Source organism: Nicotiana tabacum, chromosome 4, assembly GCF_000715075.1.
Source record: "Nicotiana tabacum cultivar K326 chromosome 4, ASM71507v2, whole genome shotgun sequence".
NCBI classification, from domain to species: Eukaryota; Viridiplantae; Streptophyta; class Magnoliopsida; order Solanales; family Solanaceae; genus Nicotiana; species Nicotiana tabacum.
In genome coordinates, this window is record NC_134083.1 from 69490328 (window position 1) to 69518080 (window position 27753).

The following is a 27753-nucleotide window of genomic DNA, read 5'->3' on the forward strand; positions in this document are numbered from 1 at the left end:
GACCGATATGCGGTCCGCATAACCATTATGCGGTTGCATATGCGACCACAGAACCTGTTCCGGAGCTCCATTTTTGGGTTTTTAAAACCCGACCCTATTTCGTTAAATATACTCTTTGGGTCATTTTTGAGGTATTATATGATATTTTAGAGTGAGAAGGTGTTCCTCAATAATTGATTCTTCAATTCTTGCTCAAGTTTTAGAAGATTAAGAAGGGAAGCTCACTAGGTCTTCATTCTAGAGGTAAGATTATACACCCTACACCCTAATTTCGAAATCTTCTGAAAATGGGTAACTAGCAAGATAATTTTTGGGCATGAGAGTTGTTTATTTTACATACATGTGTGTAACAAAGGGTGTAGGAAGATTGTTGAGCTAAAAATGGTAAAGATTGGGTTGTGGGATGATGGAATCCTTCATAAAATGGACATTGAAACCTTATGCGCACCTAGTGTTTGATAAAATGCTCAAGTGAGCTAGAACCATGATCATCTTCCTAATTTTGATTCAATTTGTTATATTTCTACAATAGATTGAAGTTGCTAAGAATTCCGGAATATTTAGAGTGTAAGGAAGTTCAAGTGAGATATGTTGGCTAAACTTTCTCTCTTGGAATCGAACTCCATAATGTTCCCAAGAGTTTCAAAGTATGAATTGCGTATTAAAATATTGTGGCTTTGAATCGTATTTCAAATGAAAGTTAGTATGCCAAATTGTGTGAGAAAATCTCAATATTCTTAAGACTCATAATTGTTCATATGTGTACCTATAGTCTTGATTGGAAATGTATTATTGTTGATAACCTATAAAGATGGTTGGAAGTGAAATCAGTGAATTAGTGTGGCCAACGTGCCAATAGTGAAAGTTATACTTGTGACCAATGGTGCCAATGAAATGAGCTTTGATTCAACTATTTCAAAATTGACTTCGACAATATAATCGGCTAAAAGTTTATGAACTCAAGTGATGCCCATATGTGGCTGTTATAGCTAATGCTATGCTCTGTAAGTAATTTTTAATGTGTTTTGCGTTCTTACATATTCGTGAGTGAAAATTGTGTATGATTTTAACTTGTTCTTCGATTGCCAATCATTTTACTCCATTTATTGGAAAGAAATCGATTGTGTTTAAAGCCTTCATTACTAATAAATTTAGAGTTGTGATTTTCGGAATATTCTACTTGTTGATAATTATGATGATGATCTATGAAAGGGAAAAAATGAAAGTGTGGAATATGAAATACGGCCATTGCGCCATGAATAAAGAATCATATGTATGGCCAAAAGAGCCAATGAAATAATAATATTGTAAGTGGTTGAAAGTACGGATTAGGTGATATATGGTGTGAAAGGTTATGAGATGTACGTATTTGTACTTTTGTTTCCAATGTGTTATAAAATCCTATGGACGGTCTATGAAACGCATAAGTATATTGTGTTATGAAACTCTATGGACGGTCTATGAAACGCATAGGTATATTGTGTTATGAAATCCTGTGGACGGTCTATGAAACACATAGGTATATTGTGTTATGCAGTACATTGTATTATGAAATTCTGTGGACGGTCTATGAACGCATAGGTACATTGTGATATGAAATCATGTGGACGGTCTATGAAATGCATAGGTACATTATGTTATGAAATGCATTGTGATATGAAATCCTATGGACGGTCTATGAACGCATAGGTACATTGTGTTATGAAATCCATTTGTCATACAAAAATCCTGTGGACGGTCTATGAACGCATAGGTACATTGTGTTATGAAATCCATTGTGATATGAAATCCTGTGGACGGTCTATGAACGCATAGGTACATTGCGTTATGAAATTCATTGTGATATGAAATCTTGTGGACGGTCTATGAAACGCATCGGTGCATTGTGTATAAGAGGTATAAATGTACGGTATGAATAAACACTATAGATGGTCTATGAAACGCATAAGTGTATAATATGATATGTGAACACTAAGGACGGTCTAATGAGACACATTATTAATACAGACAATAGGTGCCCCTTTTGTTGTCCTTGTTTGTACATGCTGTTTCAATTACATTATATTATGTATTTCACGTATAGATCATATGGGCATTCTATTTTTAAAAAGGATTTCTAGTTATACATACTAGTGTTATTCGACAATACTAACGTCCATTTTGCCGGGGGCGCTGCATCTTTAATGGATGCAGGTGGTTCTACAGCAGGTGACATAGATCAATGATAGCAGTACATTCCTTTCAGCTGATTTGGTGAGCCCCACTTCATTTCGGGGTCATGTATCTTTTATTTTTCATGTACTTTGTGGTTGAGGTATAGCCGGAGCCTTGTTGCCGGCATTTCTATATTACTCTTCAGTTGTACTTAGAGGCTCCGTAGACATATTATGAGTGGTATTTGATGTTGGAAATTGGATTAGAACCGTTGGTATTTGGCAACATGTTTTTCATTAAATCTATAAACTCGTACTATTTTGAAAATATTGAATGATGCTGTTAATGGGAATGAAATGTAAGCGGTTAATGAAATCTCTTAAGTATTTGATTAACGGAGTACATCTCCTCTTTATTCACGGATGAATTTGGATAGAATGAAATCTAACAGGCTTGCTCAGTCGGGTTCACTCGGTTGAGCGCCGGTCGCACTCCTCGGTTTTGGAGCCTGACAATCAAGTAAATTCAATAATTCTCAATTCTTTTTAAATATAAATCTTCCTGAAGTTGTTAATTTAGTTTAAGCAATTTATAATTCTAAAAACTATTTTTTCATTGATTTGATTCTCTCAAGAAACAGTAAAAAAATTATAAATCTGTAGCTTAAATTTTTCAATCTTTGTGGGACGAGCAAAATTTCTCTACATTTTGACCTCGTTAAGTCTACTTGGAGTCTTACTTTTTTTGTTTAAAGATATGTATGAATTTTCATACTTGTCAATTATTTTGTGCTTCTTTTTATATTGGTTATAATTGTGCTACCCCAACACATTACAACTTTCTGTGCATCTAGAAATGAAATGGATAATTTACAACTCACTATTTACCAAGATGTAATGATTTGAATTGATATCCATACAAAAGATTCATAAATAAGCAAATTATATTAAAGTAAAATATAAAGACTAAAAAATAGATAATATGTTGGTGTAAACTTTTTGCTCAACAAATGACTCAAGTACAATTTTTATCTAATATTTTGTGATTTTTTAACATTTTATACAATTTTGTATTCAGAAACTTTGCACATAGATCAAGTGTTCAATAAATTATAAGTACCTTGTTTGAATTGTTTAAATAAAAATTGCTGCCAAGTTCTGGAGTTTTCTATATATTAAACCTTTTACACATATCAAGCCATTTACATGCCTTTTAAAAGCCTTTGACTATTATAATAGCTTGTTTGGCCGCAAAAATTAGCTTATTTCGAGAAGTAATTTTTTTGAAAGTACTTTTTAATAAAAAATAGTTTGTGTTTGATTAATTAATTTAAAAGACGCTTCTAGATAGTAATTAGTGTTTGATCGATCTTTTAAAAATTATTTATAAGTGTATTTTATTAAAAGTATTTTTAAAAAAAAATATTTTTGAGGAGAAACTATTTTTTTTTTATTTCTCAAAAACTGATTTTGCTTCTATTAAAAAAATATACTCTTTTCTTCTAACTTTGAGATTTTTTTTTTTTTTTTTTAAAAGAAAAACAGGCTATAAGCCTTCTACATGCCTAACGTTACCAAACATAATTAACTGAACAGAAACAAAGGCGACAATGACAACTGACAAGTTGGAATTTGGACACTCCGGATAAAGTGAAGACAAGTGTCTTTCCTCTTCTTCTAGCCATTTATGTATAAAATCAAAATGAAAATCTAAAGAGCTCAATTTTCAAACGAAGCTCTTACACAAACATGGCTAGTACTGTAACTAACTCCTTCTGTCTTTCTCTCAACTCCGCCATTACACAACGGCGGCGCAATCAACAAGTCTTAATCCGGCGACCATCTCACTTCTCTATCTCTTCAACACAACGTCCGTTTCGTCCACATTTCATTAGTTGCCGGAAACTGAAACGGTACTCCGCGATATCTTCAGCTTACATAACAGGCCCTGCTTTTGATGCTATTGTTTCAGAAAACGATCCTAAATTCGAAGAATCGGATGATAGTTTAGTGGCAGTTGAGCCAATTGAAGTTATCAGTTGGGGTTTTATGTGGAAACTTGTTTCTCGCCACAAGTTGAAGCTCCTTGCTTCTTTTCTCGCTCTTATCGGCTGTACCACTTGTACTCTCACCATGCCTTTACTTTCCGGTATGCATTCTCTGAAAAATAGATAAAATTTGCTCCATCTGTTTTTTTTTTCCCATCTGTTTGAAATTTGAATAGTTCGATGAGTGAAATGTTTAATATAAATAGAACAGTATCAAATACTATATTATGTTAACGTCTCAAATTGGAAAGAATGTCATATAAGTTGAAAAAGGAGTACTGCTCCTATTAGGTTTTTACTTTTACTTTTTTTAGAAAAGAGTATTGATTTTCAGTAATTAGGAGGAAATAAAGTGCGAGCAATCACATTTTTTGAAAAGAGTTGTATTTCATAATGGATATTTCAGGGTTTAAGCCAGTCAGATGGCAACCTAAATCTTATTTCTCGTGTCAAATTTCAGTATTCAGTTTTAAAAACATGTATTTTCCACAAACTGTAAGATCAGCGAAAATGTTTGCTTTTTGTGGCTTGTCTAAAGCAATTAGCGTCGGAGAATTATAAATCTATTTAAAGATAATTGTTAAGCATGTCAGAGTGAGGATATGGAATATTCCTTCAAAATCTTTTGCTATTGAATTAAGTTCATCCAAGACCAGTTATCAACGAGTGGACTAGCTTTGGATTTTGTTAAGCACCTCTAGCTACATCATTTCAAGATGATGGATGTTTCTCTCTTAAACATGCTAATGCTAGAGATAATAGGGGTGTATGGAGAAGTGTTAAGTATGTTTAATTCACTTGACATTTAAGAATGACAAGGTTGAGCATGACAGAGTTTGCATATTCATTGTTTCGTTAGGCAACACAGTGGTCAAAACTACAGTGCAGTTGCATATTTGAATCATATAACTCATCCAGCCAAAAATTTAAGCAAATATTAGGCGTATATTATTTTATTTGCAGAAAAGTATAAGTTTTATATGTCGCAAGTTAAAGTTATTTGACCAATCAGAGCCAATTTTTTAAGTTGCCAATTGCCATTTCTGTCTGCTTATTTTGGTTGAAATGTTATAGCTTTGTACTTATATTTTGAAGAACGTAGCTTTGGTCTAGTGGTAAGAGTGTAGATTGTAATGTGTGGGTTTGGCACACGTCAGATTCAAACCCCGCTGCAGACCAAAAACCTGGTATTTTAAGTGGAGTAGAGGAGCAGGTCCCGAGTTTTGCTCATTGCGCCACTAGTCCTCGGGGATTTCTCAGTTATCAAAAAATATATTTTGAAGAAAATCAAGCAGATGAGAATCTGTCATCCGCTTTCCAAGCAGAGGAGAAAAAGTGATTTTTGTCAATTAGCTTGGTAGTTCAAGATGCTACCACCCATATTAGGCAAGATTATAGGTGAAATTTCAGCACAAGTGAAAAGACACTATACTATGGTAGAGTGGTGGCACTAGACCAAATTTCTTGAAATACTAGTTAAAATGCTGATATCGAGTAAATATACCATTCATGTTTAAAAATATAAAATTAATGCTGCGTAGGCCTGACAATTGCCTGAGCTTATCATTGCAGGAAGATTTTTTGAAGTACTTATTGGAACAAGACCAGAGCCTCTGTTGGAACTGCTCAGTAAAGTGGGACTTCTATATGCACTGGAGCCAATTTTTACAATTATCTACGCGGTGAACATGAATTCCATTTGGGAGAAGGTTATGTCCAGCTTAAGGGCTCAAATTTTTCAGAGAGTACTGATTCAAAAGGTGAACGCCAAAATCAGATTAGGTGGCTGTCCAAATTTTAACTTGACGTATAATGGTTTGTTATAAGATGATGTAACTATAAACCGCATCTTAAACTTTGAATGCTATGTTTATGAATTATCAGCATTCAAACCTAATAGTGCTTTTGTAGCTTTTGTGACTAGGACAGTACTAAGTTGTATCATACTAACTTTCATGGATTTAAGGCATCACATCCTTTAATTATTTTATTTCTCGTGATTCCTTTGTATCTGTAGCATTCTGCTAATCTTGTTAAGAATCACAGCTTAAACCTTTTGAAATGGCAAAGGTCAAACAGTTGATTTACAGATTAGTATTTGACCCACAGAAAGACATATGTTGCTTTTGACTTCAACTGCTTTCGAAATGTTTGCCAAGATTTATTGTAGCATGGGAAAGATCAATCAACTGATTTTCCTGTCAAAAAAGATCAGTCAACTGATTTTTGAATAGTTATTGATGTACAAGAACATATATATTGCTATTTAGCTTCATCTGCTTTGGAAATGTTTGCCAAGATTTTCTGTGTGAACTCATTCAGCACGTCCTTTTTAATGCTTTACCTTTCTTTCTCTTTGCAGGTTGAGTTTTTTGACCGTTACAAGGTATGCTACTTCATTTGCTATGCTATATTTTCCGTCATAACAAGCTTGTACATGCCCTTGCGTGCTTGTGTGAATTCCAAATAGATTTTACTTTTAATTGTAATAAGGTCTAAGGATGTGCTGGTTAAAACTGCTTGCTTTTTAGGTCCCTTCATTTTGGCCATCTTGGTCTAAATAATTGCAGCTTTTGAGAGCACTACTTTTCATATATGCTGCTGTACAATTTCCCAGTTTTATTCAAGGAAGACCCCTCTACTATTAAGGAAGCAAAGTGCCTTTTTGTTCTGGAAAAATTCTTACACCTGTGGCTGTAATGGTTTTTGATTATTCTCCATTTGAGCGTCTGTATGTACTTCTTTCTGTATTTTTCATTTCATTTATATACAAATATTCCAGTTGCTTAAGAACCTTCTTCGAACAAACTTATCAAAGAAAAAAAAAAGAACATACTTTGAACAATACAGGAAAACAAGGGGAAAAAACAAAGACTTCGTTATTTTGTACAATATTTTTGCAAAGAACCAGAAGTTCTTATGTTATTAGTATACTGCATCTAGAAGGTCCCGTGTTGCCATTTTGGTTGCTTAAAGCTTCTAAATGTTTTGTAGAACATACCCGATGCAAGTATGTGTTATAATTTCTGAGGCAGCCTGTGAGCACTGTCGGTTTGCAACTTTGAATTAGGTTTTTCAGCTATAAGAGAGATCATATAACCCTGAGTAGATGATATTATGGCCTGCGTGGATGCTGTTGAGGAGGGTGGACTACTCAGTGTATATTTGGTCTCGCTCTTCCTTAGGCCTTCCAAGTTTGGCTGTCTACATAAGACTCATATGCTTGATATCTCTGTTTACTGATCTTCCTATGTCTACCTACTAATTCATTTAGCTTCCTTCTTGTAGGTTGGTGAGTTAACAGCTCTATTAACAACTGATCTTGGTTCACTCAAAAATATTGTCAGTGAGAATACTTCACGGGATCGTGGTTTTAGGGCATTATCAGAGGCAAGCTACTTTCACTAAATAAAAGTGAGCTTTATATTTTATTTTATTTTTGAATCAGTTCTCTTTCTCTTTGATTGCGAAGTGAGTCTAACGTTGGACCGTCGGAACAATTTCAATTTTCTTTTCCTTGGGTAAAATTTCCCGATGTTCCTTTTCCCGAATTTTTTGTTCTTAAATCCCCCCTTTTTTATAAGGTAAAAAAATCCCTTATTTAGACAAACTACTCTTTGCTGATTTATCTTAGAAATGTGTTTATGGTGAGACATCAATTGCATGTTTCTTGACTCCAAATTTTCAGCTCTCATTTTCTGCGAGTGCTTTCCCTTAATGACGCTCAAATTGCATTGTCCTTTAACTTTCTCTCTTCCCTCCCATCCACCTGCTTTTTCTCTGTGCATACCTTGCATGATGATCTTTCACCTAGCTGGATTCTCTTTTTCATGCAGGTGGTTGGAACATTGTCCTTATTGTTTGCTCTATCTCCCCAGCTTGCTCCAATTTTGGGCGTACTCATGCTCGCCGTGTCTATTTTAGTCGGTAAATATTTTATTTCTGATATTACTGGCTTTTCTGTGCACTCTGACATGCTATAGGTATGGCTATTACCTTAGTTTAATTCACAGTTTCTCAGTGTGCCCTTAATAGTTGTAATCATAATAAAACAGTAATACATTCTTCAGCTTGAATAATATAACTTAATTAATATATTTTATAAATTCTAGTAGTGTCACTTCAGCTTGATTGTATTGACTAGATGTGCTGATTAGTTATACTCCCTCCGTTCCAATTTATATGAACATGTTTGACTGGGCACGGAGTTTAAGAAAAAATGTAGACTTTTAGAATTTGTGGTCCTAAACAAGTCAAAAATGCGTCCAGAATATTTGTGTGGTTATAAAAGCTTCTCATAAATGGTAGAATTGGAAGTTTAAGCTAAATTGTTTCCAAATTTAGAAATGGGTCATTCTTTTGGGAACGGACAAAAAGGGAAATAGGTTCATATAAACTGGAACGGAGGGAGTATTACTTAAGATCATATCTATCTTGATAAATGCTAAAGAAAAGAAATGCCACATCAGAATTCAAATATGGTTTCTTGGTAACAAAGGCGCAAGTAATAGGTCGAAATGGAAATGCAGAAGAAGATAATTGATGGGTTTTGGTAATTACTGGTATTCTGTTTGAGTTGTCTGTTCACCTTCCTAATGGTTGTGAACTTATTAGCTGTGTACAAGAGGACAACTGTAAATGTCTTCAAAGCTCATGGACTGGTCCAAGCATCCATAGCTGATTCTGTGGCCGAATCATTTTCTGCCATTCGCACTGTAAGTTCATGATCTATAGCCCATTCAGATTTTACCTCAACTTCTGTAACTATAACTACTAAATTTCAGATTTTCATGTGATGCCCCTGCACTTCTTTGGTGGTAATGAATACGACACTGACCTCTTCTGCAGGTGAGGTCATTTAGTGGGGAGAAGCGTCAGATGTCAGTGTTTGCTCGCCAGGTAACTTAGAGGCTATATGATTTTCTTAGATTCAGAGTAAGGACTAGTTTATCATAGTTGCTGTTCTAGAGATGCTAGAGTGTATTTGTGGAGTTTGACAGGTACTCGAGTATGAGAGTAGTGGCATAAAGCTTGGAACCTTCAGATCCTTCAATGAGTCAGTGACTAGGGTGGCAGTTTATATCTCCTTGATGGCTTTATATTGTCTTGGTGGAAGCAAAGTAAAGGCAGTAAGTACTTTAAGCAAAGTTATGGATATTTATATCATCAAGAGTTTATCCATCTTAAGCTGTAATTTGTTTTCAAGTTTTGAGTATGTACATATGGCTGCACGTTTTTCTCCATCCAATAGTAATTTTAATGATATCTGGAATAATCTTCGTCTTATGGATTTGATTTTATTTGCATATTAACTGATAATTCAAATTTTATCATATGTAGGGTGAAATGTCAGTGGGAATTGTGGCTTCATTTATCGGATACACTTTTACATTAACTTTTGCAGTGAGTAATTCTCGGTGCCGTTGCTCTCTTAAATTCCCACTTTTATGTTCCTTCATCTGCTTGACAGATAATGCATTATAGGTTCAAGGCCTCGTAAATACCTTTGGAGATCTTCGTACAGCTTTTGCAGCAACTGAGAGAATTAACTCTGTTTTGTCTGGAGCTGAAATTGATGAAGCGCTTGCATATTCTTTAGAGAAAGACATGAAGCAAAAGAAGGTCCGTGATGAGGCTTTAGAATTATACTTGGTGAATGGTTCTAATGAGAAGAAACAATCTACCAAAACAAGATACATGTCTTCCTTAAAATTGGGTAGCAGTGTGCGAAGCCTTGCAGAGACAGGTGATATCTGTCTTGAAGGTATGTACTTTTGCTATATCTGTTTATTTTGTGCTGCTTGTACAATACTGTAAAAAATGGGCATAGTATTTATTTTGAAAAGTCTATAAACTGGGTACAGATAACAAGTTTTGACAATGGATATAGTTCCTTTTTAGATGGGGGAAATCTATAAGGTAGATCTTTCTGTAACTTTTTGTCAAGGAGATTTTCTGGTCTCTTTTCAGTAAAATGAGTTGCTTATGAAGACTGCTATTGTTTAGGAGAAACATATCTTATTCTTTTCTGTTCATCCATGATTTCAGAAATATGGCCTTCAAAATTCTTCCCATCGTCTGAAAAAGAAATTGGGGGGGGGGGGGGGGGGGTGGGAAGTAATTGAAAATGCACCATTTGTCAATTAATAAAATGCTTTTCATATTTCGTTTGCAGATGTGTATTTCTCGTATCCAGTGAGGCCTGATGTGGAAATCCTCTGTGTGGTCTTAATTTAATGCTAAAATGTGGAACGGTTACAGCTCTGGTGGGACCAAGTGGTGCAGGGAAAAGTACAGTAGTACAACTATTAGCACGTTTCTATGAGGTCTACTTTCTATATCTATTTGAATATTCCTTAATACAAGTTTTTGTGGTCCTTCTAGGAAGGTCTAAAGGTAAATATATCAGTCAATAACCTGACCTTGCAGCCAACTCGAGGCCGCATAACTGTTGCAGGAGAAGATTTGCGAACATTTGATAAGAGCGAATGGGCACGGGTTGTCTCTATAGTGAATCAAGTATGTGTTTCTCTTTTCTTTCCAAAACTCACTGTTTAAGCAGTGAGACACTACTCTCAGGGTCATCATGAAGTTCTCTTTGACCGAAGATTTAACTTGAAATCAAATTCTGGATGCTCTCAGTGGTTATTTTGAGCCTTGTAATCACTTTTTATTTGTTGCTGACATGCATAAAAACTCGCTTGTAGGAACCTGTTCTTTTCTCTGTATCGGTTGGAGAAAATATCGCTTATGGTCTCCCTGATGAGTATGTATCCAAGGACGATGTAATAAAGGCAGCCAAGGCTGCCAATGCTCACGAGTTCATAATTTCAATGCCACAGGTTTGTCATTTCTGCCAGGTTGCTCCCTGTGCCCTTCTATTTCATATTTGCACCTATTCCGCTAATTATCTCTCGAAAAAACTGACAGGGTTATGACACATTAGTTGGTGAACGTGGTGGTTTATTGAGTGGTGGACAGAGGCAGGTAATAAATTGATTTGCTGTTTATGCGTGCACTTATCAGAGCTTTTCATTTTTTTTTCTCGCTACACGAGTTTACAGAGTTCTTTTGACTGTGCCATCTTTCCATTTTCAGAGAATTGCTATTGCAAGGGCTCTACTGAAGAATGCCCCTATTTTGATTCTCGATGAGGTAGTCTTTGCCCCCCATTTGCTCCCTCTCTGTCCATTGACTATCACACCGTATGCTCTATGATACAGTTCTGTGGGTGGCCTTAGTATCTTCTTTCTCATTGTAAACTGGTTTAGCCTAAATTATATAGGCAGATTTAAACATTTTATTGTTGTGGCATTACAAGCATAGTCCCTACAGTTCCGTGGGTGGCCTTAGTATCTTTTCTCTTTGCAAATCTGGTTTAGCCTAAACCCTATCTGCTCTAGGAAGACCGTGGTCATTATTTATGTTATAGAATAATACCCATCCAGCTGAACTCAGACAAGAAAAAGCTAAGTTGCTCGGACACGGGTGCGGGTGTCCGACACGGGTGCGGATCTAGAGGTCGGATCTTTCAAGATGTAAATTTTAAGATTCGGGGATACGGATCCTAGTACGGATACAGGTGTGGGGATCCGGCTAAAAATAATTTTAAAAAATATAAATCTCTCTAATTTATGAGAAATTTTGTGGAATACTTACGTATAGCTTGTAAAGTGTGGATTTCCTTTTTATTCTCAAGTTGTAGATAGTAAAAGATTGATTTCCTAGATAAGATATGCTATTTTCTCAAATTTACCCTAGTTTTAGTTCTGATTTCGGTAATCAAACTGTATCTCGTCTCGAATTTTTCTGTCCGTCGGGGTCAAAGTACCCAAAATTGTTTGCCTAGATCCGGTACGGATCCCATACCCACACCCATACTAGTGTCGTGTCGACACGGGTGCGGCACCTAAACTGCCATGTCGGAGCAACTTAGAGTAAAAGTATGAATGGCAAATCCTTAGGTATTAGAGGGTATTGTGATACTACATATGTTTGATGAAATATGTCCTTGCTTTCTGTTTTTTCTGCAGGCCACTAGTGCTTTAGACACAGTAAGTGAGCGTCTAGTCCAAGAAGCACTGGACCGTCTGATGAAGGGACGAACAACTTTGGTAATTGCTCATAGATTGAGCACAGTTCAGAATGCAGATCAAATTGCTCTTTGTTCTGATGGGAAGATTGTGGAGTTGGGAACACACTTTGAGTTGTTGGAGAGGAAAGGCCAATATGCTTCTCTGGTTGACACTCAGAGGCTCGCATTTGAATAATGTATAGCAGTTCGTTTTTGCTAGTTTTTCAGAACAATTTCAGAAGCAGAATATGTGAGTTATGCTAATTTAAATTGGTTGTCTTGCTTTGAAAGCTTTTTCAACTGTGTTCGACCACACCTAAACATTCTGATCCTGACTTCTTTCCAGATACAGCATGATATTGTGCACTGCAGGGCAAACATTAGGGATCGAATGTTGAATGGAAGGAGGATGGATATAGCAGAAAGAAAAACAGAGAAACAAGTCTCTTTTTTTCTTTTGAACATAACAAGCTTATACAAAGTTTACATGCTATAAACAACTGATGTAAAATATAGTATGATTGTACTGGTTACTGTAAAGCCTGTATCATTGGATATTCACACGTCCGATGCTCCCATGAATTCTACACTTTCTGTATTACAAATCTCAATATTAAATGTTTTATAACTTCAAATGAGATTGCATCTTTAATATGCAATTTCTTGGTCTTTCTTTTTTATTTTATCTTTGAGAGCTATACATTGTATCTCACATAACTGTTGCTTAGCAAAGTCTCTAGGTACTGGAAAATGAGATTTTAGCATTCATTTTCGCAAGACATTCTGTTGGAAGGCTAAGGAATGTATTCATAAACAAGTCGTCAATAGGTTCAACTGTTGCCACCCCAACAAGTGTGCACCTTCCTTCTTCATTTAGCCTCTCCCCTCTTCCTTCTCTAATTCTTCCCTTCGTTTCTTCTGACGTTAAAAGCGTCTCCACAAGCAATGGCGGCGCTCTGTAGATGGTTCCAACTGAAAACCAGAACTTGGCCTTGAACTCCAGATTGACCTATTAAAGTTATAAGCTTGAAAATTAATTTCTCTTTCTACTTGATGAATTCATATATTTCTGCTACAAGGGCAATTAAGTAAGAGGTAAGCAATGTACCTTGCCAGTTTCTTGGCTAACATATCCTCTAAGGAGCTCGGGGACAACATCAATTTTCAGAAAAGGGGGCAATGGTAATCCCAAGAACTTAGCAGTTGCAGATGTTAATGGAGGAATGTACAACTTTTCCAAGTCAAAATCAACGGCAATTTCCTCGCTTGACTCAATTCTTTTGCCAGTTCCAGTACCTGAACCTCCTTTGGCATTATACACAAAATCTGGGTATCTGGAAATACCAAGTTTGCAAGCTTCAAAAGTCTTGAAGTCCACATTGTATGTACCAGTTCTTGGAATTGTTGTTTCAGTTACAGCACCAGTAGACCGCGGCTGTTGCTGTGAACTTATGATGTTGATTCTGGGTTTTAACTGAAGTGAGGAAAATGAAGATACTTGTCTTGATTTCGTTTTGGGAAGTTGGCAGGAGAATTGAGCAGTTGGTGAGTAAATTTGAGACCCCATTTTGTTAGTGTCTTGCTTGTAGGAGGAAGTTCAAGTGGCAGATTTATGTCTTTTATGTGAACCTCAAGTTGGAGTAGACATGTCCAATTTGTGTCCACGAGTTAGGATCTTATCATCATATGTTGGGCAAAAGTCCCAGGTCCTTGCATGCTTATGACTTGGTATGAGTTATGATTGCATTATATTCAAGGCTTTAATAATAGCTCTAGATTAAATTTTCTTCAAATTTGGAACCATGCATTTTAGGAATAAATATATTTGAAAATTGGATATTTGTTTCTTTATCAGTTTGTGATGTCAATATTAGAAAGGTAAGTCTGTAATGTGTTCATCGTTTTACTTGAGAGGTTACCATCGTTCATTTTTTAACTTTACTACAGTATGCTTTTAGCAATATTTAGGTTAAGCAAGAAAAACATAGTTTTAGTAGCTCTATCGTACTAAAGAATAATATTTAATCTAGTTTATTTTCTAAATAACGCATCATGGCAATACAATGTAACGATGTATTACTAATATTTTATTACCATACACTCGTTGCATTTTGGTTTACGGTAAAAACTTAGCTGCATTTTCTGGTGTTTATATCCAACGGTATTAACTTACCATGATGAAGTCATAAAATAAGATGAAATGTGTATTAATTAACTATGGTTCAGTGTTAAAAGTCGCATGTCAAGGCATGTATTATATATTTAAAGACAACTTTAAGATAGTTTACTAGTTTAAAGACTACTTTGCTAATATTAGTAAAATCGATACCTAAGGTATACTATTTGAATTGTTATAATAAGAGAAGTTTAACAAATTGTTTATAAGATTTTGACACAACAAAATTTTGACTCACTCATAAATATAAGACTTCTAAAGTGGATATTACAGTAAACTAACAATATGGCATGCAAGCTTAACATCTACAGAAACTTGTAAATGAACATTATAGTTCTATAGAAAAACTTACTATTTAAAGTTGGGATTTTATTTTCTCTTTCAAATTATAAAGATGGTCATCATAAGAAAACAAATTATTCAAAATAAAGATAGTAAGAAATGTTTGTTGGAAATAATTTTCTTTTATCCTGTGGATTGTACTCCAAAAAAAAGTTTGTTATGACTGAAACTCACATGCTATAATAAACTCAATTTACTTATCAGATTAATTTTATCATTTAACATGACCGATTAAACCATCCTAGATAGATAATGATGCGAAATTTTGTTTTTAATTAACTGATCAGAAGGTCCCAATTTAATGAATACTTGCGTTGCTACTTTTTTCCTTTGCTGTCATTTTATTATGATTCTAGAGGTTTAATAACCCCAGGTACAAGCGTTAAGACAAAAATCTCTCAAGTTCAAATGAATCAAATCACATCAAAATGATGGTTTGCGTCCAAAACATAAATGATGCCTATGGGATGTCCTAGTGATGACAAATATCGCAGACCAACATTTAAATCTCAAAATAGATAAAAAAGACACACTAGTAATTACTATTCGTCTACCTAAGCCTTGGTGACAAGGTTATCTAATATCGATTTTAGTGAAAGATACGTAGTCGATATGCCATTGAATAGTTGAGATGCGCTTAAATTCAGCTTGTTTGGATGGTTGTTAGTTGTTACCTATTGTGTTGTATTATATTGTTACTTAAAATACAATGTTTGTTTTTATTATTTCTTAAATTTTATTGGGTCATATTATTAAATCCGTTGTTATGTAACGACCGATTTAGTTTGATCGCATCATTATCTTGCCCTTATTATTAAATAATTTTATTTTATCCTTTATCCTCCTTTTTTATTTAATAATTCTACTTTGAACTCTACTTTTTCTTTGTAATATCCTTCATTAAATGAAGGCAAAATATATAATCTATCCAAAAATTATAAATAATTAATACAATATGACACGTTATGAAATGATAGGAGCATCCAAACAAGTTGTTGCCCTATAAAACAAAACAAAGATGTGCAATACATGGAATTATAAGAGCTTAACTCGGACTTCATTTAAAACAAAGTCTACAAGAAAGCGTTCCTACAAGGACAAAACCAAAAGGATATCATAGAGTGGTGGAAAGCACAAACATGACAAATTATGATTAGTGAAAATATGTCGCTTATGAACAAAAAACAATTCTTAGTTGAATGGTCCCGCCACCATCTATATCCACATTTTCCCATTATTATGTCAATGTGTAGGCCTAATTGCTGGTATTGATACCAAATTTTGATTCTCCATATGGCCATGTAGGGGTGGGAACAAGATCACTCCCCATTCTAAAAAAGAGGTCCTCATAAACTATACTAGTTTTTAATTAATAGTTTGGAGCATGTCATACCCATCATTTTGTCTACCACCTGTACCTGCTCACATGGTTACAGATTGGATAACTTATATACTAGTATATTATTACTTTGAGAAGCAAAAAGCCTACACCAAAAACAACTCTAAAGTCAGCTCTTTGGCAATCACAAACAAGAAAGGATTAATTGTATTATATTGAAGTAAATGAGAGTACAACTCAAGCCACACTTGAAACTCTAAAACATATTATATGTTCCATGCACTGAGAAAGTAAAAACAAGTTGCACTATATAGTAACCCGCAATAATATACAATAGAGAGAAAAATTCTTTACACTGCCTGTTTATGTAACTTAAACTCTTAAAAATAATGTTCTACATTTATCATGTGCAGCCATGTTTGAAACTCAAAACTCTAATTAAAGACCTTGCAGCAATAACAGGCTATTGTTTTTTATATAAGCTTCAGCATTTGAGAAAAAAAGTTAATGCATCTAGTCAGAATTTTATGTCAAACACTCGCATTCGGACAACAGCAGATGAGATGGCCAAGCAAACTCAGAATATCAACTACTGTAAACTTTCTACACATGGAAAACATCATTGATAGTACCACATTACCAAAATCAAACTTGTGAGTTGCGAATAAGCTTGAGGGTTTAGTCCGCAAGCTCATGAATCTAACATGTTACATGACCTCATTAAGTGAACATACTAGTTAATGACTCTTTTTCTCAGCACAAGTTACTGGTCAGTTCGCCCATAATGTCATCTACGCTTTCAACAGACAAGAGAAGACCTGAGTGATGTGGCGGTAGGAAGACACGTGCATGATGACCATCGGATAACTGATTCAGTTACCATAATATCAAGCTGCTCAAATTCACCAAGACCAATTGTATGGTTCCTCCTGCTCTGAATGCCTAGGGTTCTAGATCCATTTGATCCACTCTTTCTAACCTCTACTGTCTTCTCTCTTACCACTTCTACAGGAGAGTCTGACAACATAAACACCTTCCCCACACTGGCATCTGCAACACAAGTAAAATAGGTTTTAAATCCTAGGAGTCCAGTATATAGTGGTATACTTTTTAAGATGAAACTAAAACAGAAAACTGTAAAATTACCTTTATGAAGTAAATCTACATCAGATGCTCTTACAGATAAATCCACTTCATAACTCCCTTGATCAACAACTAAACTCGAGCCGAAGAATGTAAAACTCGGCAATGTTGGAACTGGAGTAGCAAACTCATGGCCATTTGATCCACCAGTACTACTGAAAGAGAATACAGCCGATTCATAGGAAGTTGTTGATTGTTCTGTTAGTAAAGTAGAAAATGATGGGCGGCACATGAATTTTGGCGATTGGGCATCACATAAGACGGCAGAACCTGTGCCAAAACTGATATCCTGATTCCTAGCCATAAGCGAAGAGCAGTAGGAGCCTTCATCTGAGTGCACTTTAAAGCATGGCTCATTGAAATGCGATGAGCTATCCCGTACCCAAGCATGATCTGTTTAAGTGTCAAATCATGAAGTCTGAGGTAAGACAGAAGAAAGCTGACGGACTGATACATCCTCAACTGCTTCACTACTTAGATAGAAGGAAAAACCTTAAGAACTGAAAAATCAATGTCAAACAGAGCAAATCAGTTAGAAATTGGATCTTTCAACGTTCTTTTCAGCTTACATAAGAAAAATTTGAGAAGCGGGAAGCTCGCACACACAAGGTGTGGTTTAAGATTTGATATATCATGTCGTAGAGCCTAGGTGGTCAGAGATATAGTACAGCTGTGCTATATCTGTTTTTACCCCAATTTCACATCCACAGGAATAAGAATGATTGTTGAGAAGAATACAAGATAATAAGTCCTTCAGAAATTCACCAAGCTGATGCAGTAACATTTCTAATGGATTCTAGATATTCTGGTTTTCACAGTTTGCTATCCACTTACACACTTAGTAGGTTCATTCTCTTAATTCACAAGCTGCTAAGCTTGATATTTCTAACCTTTCAAATTAATTACTGATGTCCAACACAAGTAAATCAGCATTCTCCTGATGCATCAAGCATCATTCGTCAGCTCTGTTTTCTTTATCAAGATTATTCATCAGTTCTATCTAGGTAACAGTATAATGAGTTTCATATTATATCTTGCTCGATAACCTACCTAGAATATGCTGAGTTGTAAGCCTCTGAGAAGGATCTTTACATAGCATTCCTTTAATCAACTCTTTTGCCGAAGATGATATTGTATCCCAGCGATCAGAAGGAAACCACAAATCAGCTGCCCTAACAGCATCAAATATCTTAGACTTTGTCTTCCCCCAAAATGGTGGTATTCCACTAAGAAGAATGTACAGAATAACGCCAGCACTCCAAATATCAGCTGCTTGATTATAACCTCCTGCTAGGACCTCTGGAGCTATATAAAATGGGCTGCCAACAGTACCATGCAAACTTTCACCTGCAATAAGAAAGTTGAAAATGCACAAAATAATTTCAAGATAAGGTATATAATAATGTTGTGTATTAGGTTTTCAGGGAAACGAGAAAGTACCTGGCTTGATGTAGGTTGCAAGACCAAAATCAGCTAATTTTATCGGAGAAGAAGAACCCTTTGTAGCCAAGAGAATGTTCTCTGGCTTCAGATCTCTGTGTACGATGCCTTTCTGATGACAGTACATCACCACTTCCATTAGGTCATGGAAGAGAACCCTGGCCTCAGCCTCAGAAAATCTCCCATGCCTCTCCAGCTGATGGAAAAGTTCTCCCCCGGCACAAAGCTCCATTACTAGATGTACATAAGTTTCTTCCTCATAAACTGCCTTGAGATCAACGACGTTTGGGTGGCCAGAGAGCCTGGTCATTATTTCAATTTCAAGCTTGACACTTCGCACATCCTCCTGTGTCACCAATCTATTTTTTGCAATGGATTTGCAGGCCAATACCTCTCCGGTGAACTTGTCAGAGCATGTCCTTATTATCCCAAACTGGCCCCAGCCCAGCTGTTCTCCAAGAATGTAACGATCATGCAGATTAGCACTATGATTTGCATCCAAAATGGTTTCACTCAAGTTTGCAACTTTATAGCAACTACATGAACAGAGTGATGATTCAGCATTGATGTCGCTCTTGGCAACAGCCATACGAGAATTGAACCAGAGGATACCAATCAAGATCTCACAACTTTTGTTTCCCCAATCTTGAAATTACTGACTACCCTTCCAAGTTTTACCCTTTCCAACAAGTGGGAAAGCTAATTGTTCAAGTCAAAGTAATTGATTTTAGTTCACATAAGAATGGACCAAATCAATTTGGTCAACATATTCAAAGAAGCTTCCTACAGCAAGATGGTTCAACTAATCTGGCCATTCTGCCCAATTATAACCTCATCACAGTATAAGATCAAACTCTAAATTGCAAATTCTTCCATTCTTCCAAATCAGCTGGATCTGAAAGGTCAAACATTGTTCACAAATTCAATTTCAAGTTTACATACTGGAAATGGTAGTTCATACTCTTTATAAGAAAATAACTTTCAGAAAAAACACATTCTCAAACAAAATTCAGCTAAGCATATTTTTGGACAGATCCTACAACTATCAATAAGTTTAAAAAATGAAAACAGCAAACCAAAAGAAAAAGATAAAAAGTACACATTTTCAAAACTAAAGTGGACTAGCCAATAAAAATCAAAGTATAGTTCACCAACACAAACAATTCAGCAGCCTGATCAATTCCCACAAACAAATTAGAAAACACTCAGTAACAGAAAAAAATGGCTCCCAGAAACAAATTCAAACTGACATCAAAAAAGAGAAAAAGACCCAGATCCAAAATATTCTTGAAAAACACAAAAGATTAAAACTTTATTCAAATAAAAAGTAAAAGATACAAGTACAAAGAAGGGGTAAGCCAAAATCACCTGTGGAGTGGGGCTATTTGGTCGCCTTCAAAGTTAAAGCTTAACCCGACCCCCCTACACAAACTGGAAATGGGGAGTATTTGGGTTGTACGCAGAGTCCTTTCTGTTGTGCAGTGTTTTATTACTATTGTTTTTCTTTTGTGGGGTTATGGACTTATGGTAGTGCTTTGTTGTTTCGTTGGGTTCCTTTCCTTTTTGAATTTAAAGAGTTGGGATTAAATTATCATTGTTTTTTATACTATTCGCAAGACCTACCTTTCTGAGTTGTACATAATAATAATGGAGATACCTCTTACTACTACTTTAAAAATGACATCAGCACCTCTGACAACTCCCAATTTTAGGTAGCTCTTATTAATAATCTTTTTGCTAAGAATTAAAAAAATGAATTAAAAGAGGGATAGACTAGCGTTTTTGGTTTTGATACTAACCACTAGGTCGTTTGGTTCGAAAGACAAGTTACGCCGTAATTTGTTATAATTAGTTAGGCTGAAATTAGTTATTTTGTTATTATTTTTTATTGAGTGTTTGGTAAATAATAATAAACCCAACTTAATCCTATAAGTGAGGTATAGGAAGGGAAGTGTATACACAAATCTTATCTCGATCTCGTGAAGGTAGAGATGTTATTTTCAATAGACACTCAGCTCAAGGAACTTATTGAGTGGTTGGTATGTTTGTATTAATCTTGAGATTGTCAATTTTACTGCTTAATCATGTGATTAGTATTTTATCCTCTGGCGGGTATAAGTTATCTCAGTACTATTTTTAATTCTGAGATAACTTATCCCAGAATTAATAACCAACTATTGGATAAGGTGATACTAAATTTTTATCCCATGATTATTTTTGTTTATCCATCGTACCAAACGACCCCTAAGAGATAGTGCTATAGAAAAGGGAAAAAATCTATTAAGAAATAATTTTTTAATTCGTTTTACGTGGTGCGAATAATTAGTCAGGTTCAATATAAGAATCAAACACGGGTGAAAAATAAACAATAATTTAATATATGAAAACGTATTTAATGATAAAAAATAAATATGTAATCAATTTCGAATAAAAAATCTTAATTTTTGTTTTTTGGTTTATTTGGTTTTTAAAAGAATACGAAAATTGTCATTTACTTAATTTATTAACTCGACTTATTATGAAGTTAAGAGAATATCTCTCTTTTATTTTTCTACTAAGATCAATTCTTAGTGTTTCTCGTTCTCTTTATTTGTCGCTTAAGGTTTTGGCATACTTATTAAAAAATTATTTAATAACATCAATTATAAGAAGTTTTTAACTAAATTATTACCTTTATCTCTTTTTTAAATGGATAATTAATGACTATATGCCTTATTTAAGCAGTAAGGGTGAAACTAAAAAAAAAAAAAAATTTCCTTAATTATTTAGAGCGAGAAGTATTTTGGATTAACATTTTTACAAGTGACCATGGGCAAAGAAATCTGGTTTTAAGGCAGTTGTACAATTATTTCTTTTTAGAATGTTTCTCATGCTTTTCATTTATCGTCATACTGAAAAATGTCAGTTTTCTTTACTTTTTTAAGTTGCACAAAAGTTTGTCAATTATCTTTAATGGTAAAATTTCAGTATGTAACTCAAGAGTACATGCGTCTTACTATATTTAATTATAACTTTACTTTTTATGCAATGCCTCATAATTGAAAAGGTCAAAGTATAAACCGGATGTTCTCCAACAGACATTAAACAACTCATACTTTTAACTATTTTTCATAATCATATCAAGTCAAAGTATAAACAGCAAATTAGAACAGAAGTATACAAAAATATTTACATTATATTTTCTTTTTTGAATAGTCTATGTACTCTATGGCGATGTCATTCAAAGATTGAAAGGATACTTCAAGGGAAGTAGCATTTACAGGTAATGTGAAGCTAGTTAAGTTCTTAAGCAATTTATACTCTGTATTTGATCATCAAAGAAACTTCATTGATACGACGCAGTTGTTATTTTGCTTAAAGTGGTAAGCCAAGTGTACCGGTAAAATCGAGGCTAATGAGCATTTCGATTTTTCGGTGAGGCAAACGAAGCAAGGATGTAATTACAAGGAATCGAAATCGAAGCCAGGAGCCTCTCATATCAAGGCCCGAACAAAATACCTGCCCTCGGAGCCATCGAGACCACGCCCCCGGATCCAGTTCGAGTTCCAACACCTCGGAAAGCATTACCAAACGACCGCGCACGATTTTAAAAGGGTCGTGATATCCGTGTCCAACCGGATATCACGGCGTGAGTCTCGGTCCGTATCGGCAGCAGATCAGTGATTAGCGAAAGGGAAGATTTTTACCTTTCTTAAAATTGAACTTAGGGTAAAACTCCCCTACTATATAACGGGGAAGCTGATTATTCAATAGACACATTGTATCACGTATATCAAGGCAATACACATTTGTTTTCTCTCCTTCTAAAGGTTATTCAAAGTTCTTAATTTTGTTCATAGTTCTTCATAAGTGTTTGGTTCCGAACCGAAGGCAGGCTAATTGTTAGGCTCACAACCGAACCCGGACTCGATTCTACTACTGGTTTGGCCATTTATTTTATTTTTAATCTGTTCATATAACGTTATTAATTACTTGTATTGAATTAGTCCACACATTCTTAAAACTGCGTATAAATTCAATTGTTATCCATTTTTAAGGGTAAACAGTTTGGCGCCCATCGTGGGGTTAAGGATAATAGTGGTAATTTGATACAAATTTCCATAACACACCTCGTTTTACGTTTGTTCTTGGAGATTTTAATTTCAGGTCAACCTAAAAATGCCAAACTCTTAATCTGCTCACTTGAACGTTGACGCTGAATCTCGCAATCACGGCGAAAACAATAATATAGTGCCTAGCAACGAGGTGCCCCTACTGATCCCAACGGAATCCCGATTGCAGACCTAGTTGACGCCAACTCGTATGTGGCCATCGACGCCAACCTGCCGACCGACCTACGACTCGAGGTACACCCGAAGGTGAAGGCGGCGTGATCAATCAACGGGTGATCTTTGAAATGGTACAGGCCCAACAGGAAGCGATAGCACATTTGCAGAATCAAAGCCGCGCCCCCAGTAGAGTTGAGGTCGAACCATCCCGGGAAAACACCCAAAGAAGTGAGTAAGCTACAGAAAGGCCGGGTGAACTTGAGCCCAGGACCAACCCCGAAATAATAAAAATGCTTGAGGAACTGACAAAGCGGGTGAAATCGGGGGAGAAGAAAATTAAGGCCAACGACAAAAAAGTGGAGACCTATAACTCTAGAGTTGATCAAATCTCAGGAGCGCCCCCGATATTGAAAGGCCTGGATTCCAAGAAATTTGTCCAAAAGTCTTTCCCTCCAAGTACGGCACCGAATCCAATCCCGAAGAAGTTCCGCATGCCCAAAATTCAGAAGTATAATGGAACCACATATACAAATAAGCACGTGACCTCCTACACGTGTGCCATCAAGGGAAATAACCTAGAAGATGACGAAATCGAGTTGGTTTTTCTAAAAAGGTTTGGGGAAACCCTGTCCAAAAGATCAATGATATGGTATCACAACTTACCCCAAATTCTATTGATTCATTATAGATGCCTTTGTGAAAGCGCATGCCAGGGCCATCAAGGTAGAGACCAGAAAATCGGACCTCTTCAAGGTAAAACAAAGAGACAACAAAATGCTCAGGGAATTTGAATCGAGGTTTCAAATGGAGCAGATGGATCTGCCCCCGGTTGCGGATGATTGGGCCGTTCAGGCGTTCTCTTAAGTACTCAACCCCCGAAGCTCCTTGGCTTCGCAACAATTGAAACAGAATTTGATAGAGTACCCGGTGATAACTTGGGCCGACATCCATAACAGGTACCAGTCAAAAATCAGAGTTGAGGACGATCAGCTCGGGGTCCCTCTGGGTCCGTTTATCCCATAAGAAATAATGACAGGCCTAAGAGAGTCGTCGATCATGAACCAAGACCGAACAAAGATCGGTATCAACCATATAACAGGGATCAAAGGGACAACGGAACTAGGCGTAACCCCGCGAGAAATGAAAAGAGGAACGAGTGAGGCCATAGTAGCCGTGGACTCATGAGAAAAAACTGTTTCGACAGGCCCCTCGGGGCCACGGAGGCGCCAAGGTTATTAGAATATAACTTCAATGTCGATTTTGCCAGTATCATATCTGCTATCGGGCGCATCAAATATACCAAGTGGCCTCGACCATTGCAGTTCGACCCTACCCAGAGAGACCCTAACTTAATGTGTAAGTATCATGGCACTTATGGCCATAGAATCGAGGACCGCCAACAGTTAAAAGAAGAAGTGGCCCGATTATTCAATAACGGGCATCTCCGGGAATTTCTAAATGATCGAGTCAAAAATCACTTTAGGAATAGGGACTCCAACAAATAGACCAAAAAAGAGGAACCTCAGCACGTCATCAACATGATCATTGGTGGAGTCGACGTCCTCCAGAGACCAATGCTAAAGCGCACCAAGGTGTCCATCACAAAGGAAAAACGAACCCGAGATTATATCCCGAAAGGAACCATTTCGTTCAACGATGAGGACGCCGAAGGCATCGTACAACCATATAATGATGCACTGGTAATATATGTAATTATAAATAAATCTTGAGTTAAGCGTGTATTGATTAATCCAGGTAGCTCGACCAATATCATCAGATCGAGGGTCGTAGAGCAGTTGGGTCTACAAGACCAAATAGTGCTGGCAGTCCGAGTTTTAAACGGATTCAACATGGCATATGAAACTACTAAATGGGAGATAACCCTACTGGTGAACACCGTCGGAACCATTCGGGAAATAAAATTCTATGTGATCGAATGGGATATGAGATATAATGCCATATCCGAAAGACCATGGATTCACAACATGAGGGCAGTACCATCGACACTACACCAGGCACTAAAGTTCCCTACACCGGGAGGAATCAAGATGGTTTACGGAGAGCAGTCAACAACAAAAGAAATGTTCGCGGTCGATGAGGTGATCCCGATGTTCGCACTCCCGACATCAAAGAACACAGAGCCGGTTAGGAAGGAAGAAACTAAATAGCAATTACTGATACCAACCCCAACCGAACCGGAGAAGCAAGGAGAAGGTGATGATGATGATTACAGAGTCCCTAGGACGTTCATCACCCGTGATGATTCCGATGCCACCAAATCAACTGTCGAGAAACTGGAGCAATTCATATTGATCGAACACTTGCCCGATCGGAAGGTATACCTGGGCACGAGGTTAACTCCCGAACTCAGGAAAAAACTCATTAAATTCCTTATAGCTAACATAGATTGTTTCGATTGGTCCCATCTTGATATGATAGGGATCCCGCCATAAATACCCACTCATAAGCAGAGCTTGGATCTGAAGTTCCACCCGGTTAAACAGAAGAGCAAGCCTCAGTCCGAAGTCAAGCATGCATTCATCAAAGACGAGGTATCCAAACTCCTTAAAATAGGTTCCATTCGGGAAGTTAAGTACCCATATTGGTTAGCTAACATAGTGGTAGTGTCTAAAAAGGGAAATGAATTAAGAATGTGCATAGATTACAAAGACTTGAACAAGGCGTGCCCTAAGGACTCTTCTCCTTTGCCTAATATCGATTGCATGATCGATGCGATGGCTGGGCACGACATACTCAGCTTTCTTGATGCCTATTCCGGGTACAACCAAATCCGGATGGATCCGGGCGATCAAGAAAAAACATCCTTTATCACTAAATTCGGCACCTATTATTAAAACGTAATGCCGTTCAGACTAAAGAATGTCGGTGCCACTTATCAATGCCTAGTAAACCGGATGTTCGAAGAACAAATAGGAAAATTAATGGATGTTTATATTGTCGATATGTTAGTTAAGTCCCTACGAGCAGAAGACCATTTGAAATATTTACAGGAAACCTTTGACATACTGAAGAGGTACAATATGAAGTTGAACCTGGATAAATACGCATCTGGGGTCGGATCTGGGAAACTCCTTGGATTCATGGTGTCCAACCGATGGATTGAGATCAATCCCGATAAAATCAAAGCTATAGAAGACATCACTGTGGTAGACAGTGTCAAGGTCGTTCAGAGGCTAACCGAGCGCATAGCCTCCCTGGGCCGGTTCATATCGAGGTCTTCAGATAAGATTCTTCAGTTCTTCTCTTTATTGAAGAAGAATAGTAACTTTTGTTGGACCCCGAAATGCCAACAAGCTTTGGAAGAACTGAAACGGTACCTTTCGAATCCACCCTTGCTTCATACTCCGAAGGCGGATGAACAAATGTACCTGTACTTGGCGGTTTCTGAGGTAAGGGTAAGTGGTGTCCTAGTCTGGGAAGAGGAAGGTACGCAATTTCCTATTTACTATGTTAGTAGAACTTTAGGTGAGGCCTAAATAAGGTATCCTCACCAGGAAAAATTGGCGCTCGCTTTGTTAAGCGCCTCTAGAAAGCCAAAGCCAATTTTTCAATGCCACCCCGTATGTGTAGTAACTTCTTACACACTAAGGAACATAATGCACAAACCCGACCTCTCGGGCCGGTTGGCCAAATGGGCCGTAGAAATTAGCGGGTACGATATCGAATATAAACCCCGAATCACCATCATATCACAAATTTTATCAGACTTCGTGGCCGACTTTACGCCGGCCTTAATACCCAAAGTCGAAAAGGAATTGTTGTTAACCTCAGGGACTTTCTCGAGAATCTAGACCCTATTTAAGGATGGTGCTTCAAACGCAAAAGGGGTCCGGACTCGGCATCGTGTTGAATCCGCCTACAGGTAATGTAGTTAGGCAATCTATTAGAAATGTGAAATTGACTAACAATGAGGTCGAGTATGAGGCCATGATTGTAGGTCTCGAATTCGCTAGAAGCCTTGGGGCCGAGGTGATCAAAGCCAAGTGTGACTCTCTCCTTGTGGTAAATCAAGTCAATTGGACGTTTGAAATAAAGGAGGAACGAATGAGAAGGTATTTAGACAAATTGCAGGTAACGCTGCATCAATTCAAGGAGTGGATCATACAATACGTACACCGAGATCAAAATAGCGAGGCCGATGCTCTGGCTAACTTGCGGTCATCCGATGATGACGATGAATTCAGCTCAGGAACTATTACACCCCATGTTTTTGTACGTGAAAGTTCGTCATAAGTCAATTGATGTAAGTTTGAAAATGAGATCCTCTTTGAAAGTATATAAAGTGATTTAACGATGTTACGTCCCATTTTCGCAAGCATTTAAGAATGATCATTCGGGGACAAATGTTTCTAAGGGGACATATTGTTACACCCCGTACTTCAGACGTCACTATCATCATAGGATTATCTAATATGAGCTCAAAAAGGACGAAATCCTTCTACAAGGATAAGAAAGGTTTACCGAAATATTAAGTAAGTTAAGATGAATATCAGACTTGTTAATCATGATTTAAATGAGTTTAAAGTCATGATATGACTATATATGATGTTTGGATATAAAATATAAAGTTTTGGGAGAAATCGGATTTAAGTTGCGAAAAAATCGACTAAGGATTTGCCTTGTAATGAAGGTTTTTGAGCAATATATTTCGTGTGCTATATGGGGTCTTTTGGGACATATTATATACCAAATAGAAGGTCTTGGAATTTAGTTTCCAATGCTCTTAACCTCTTATTCATACGACATCCG

At 36.6% G+C, this 27753-nt stretch overlaps 3 protein-coding genes across 3 annotated transcripts; 1 reads left to right on the plus strand and 2 right to left on the minus strand.

The window, feature by feature from the left end:
- Nucleotides 1-3735: 3735 nt before the first annotated feature.
- LOC107791508 (ABC transporter B family member 28) lies at nucleotides 3736-12955 on the plus strand. The gene is given in 18 exon segments (XM_016613593.2): nucleotides 3736-4302; nucleotides 5774-5961; nucleotides 6564-6587; nucleotides 7490-7591; nucleotides 8038-8128; nucleotides 8816-8916; nucleotides 9050-9100; nucleotides 9202-9330; nucleotides 9542-9604; nucleotides 9686-9965; nucleotides 10377-10417; nucleotides 10420-10527; nucleotides 10631-10720; nucleotides 10909-11043; nucleotides 11132-11188; nucleotides 11300-11356; nucleotides 12235-12525; nucleotides 12622-12955. Coding segments are annotated over 17 exon segments (2154 nt in total). The 5' UTR covers nucleotides 3736-3902; the 3' UTR covers nucleotides 12472-12525; nucleotides 12622-12955.
- LOC107791509 (uncharacterized) lies at nucleotides 12694-13913 on the minus strand. The gene is made up of 2 exons (XM_016613594.2): nucleotides 13384-13913; nucleotides 12694-13284 (listed from the first exon to the last, which is right to left on the minus strand). The coding sequence occupies exons 1-2, from the start codon at nucleotides 13840-13842 to the stop codon at nucleotides 13012-13014; spliced, it is 732 nt and encodes a 243-aa protein (XP_016469080.1). The 5' UTR covers nucleotides 13843-13913; the 3' UTR covers nucleotides 12694-13011.
- Nucleotides 13914-16696: 2783 nt separating this feature from the next.
- On the minus strand, nucleotides 16697-20286 carry LOC107791507 (calcium-dependent protein kinase 26-like). The gene is made up of 5 exons (XM_016613592.2): nucleotides 20084-20286; nucleotides 18716-19610; nucleotides 18326-18622; nucleotides 17279-17668; nucleotides 16697-17182 (listed from the first exon to the last, which is right to left on the minus strand). The coding sequence occupies exons 2-5, from the start codon at nucleotides 19302-19304 to the stop codon at nucleotides 16932-16934; spliced, it is 1527 nt and encodes a 508-aa protein (XP_016469078.1). The 5' UTR covers nucleotides 19305-19610; nucleotides 20084-20286; the 3' UTR covers nucleotides 16697-16931.
- Between the last annotated feature and the right edge of the window lie 7467 nt (nucleotides 20287-27753).

Bases quoted from the DNA above. Each gene is read 5' to 3' on its own strand.
- LOC107791507 (XM_016613592.2), bottom strand. From the start codon at position 19,304: ATGGCTGTTGCCAAGAGCGACATCAATGCTGAATCATCACTCTGTTCA. The intron at 17,669-18,325 runs GTAGGTTATCGA...ACACTTAAACAG, and splicing joins TACAACTCAGCATATTCTAG to ATCATGCTTGGGTACGGGAT. The intron at 17,183-17,278 runs GTAATTTTACAG...CTTGTGTTGCAG, and splicing joins TGTAGATTTACTTCATAAAG to ATGCCAGTGTGGGGAAGGTG.
- LOC107791509 (XM_016613594.2), bottom strand. From the start codon at position 13,842: ATGGGGTCTCAAATTTACTCACCAACTGCTCAATTCTCCTGCCAACTT. The intron at 13,285-13,383 runs GTACATTGCTTA...TAACTTTAATAG, and splicing joins TTAGCCAAGAAACTGGCAAG to GTCAATCTGGAGTTCAAGGC.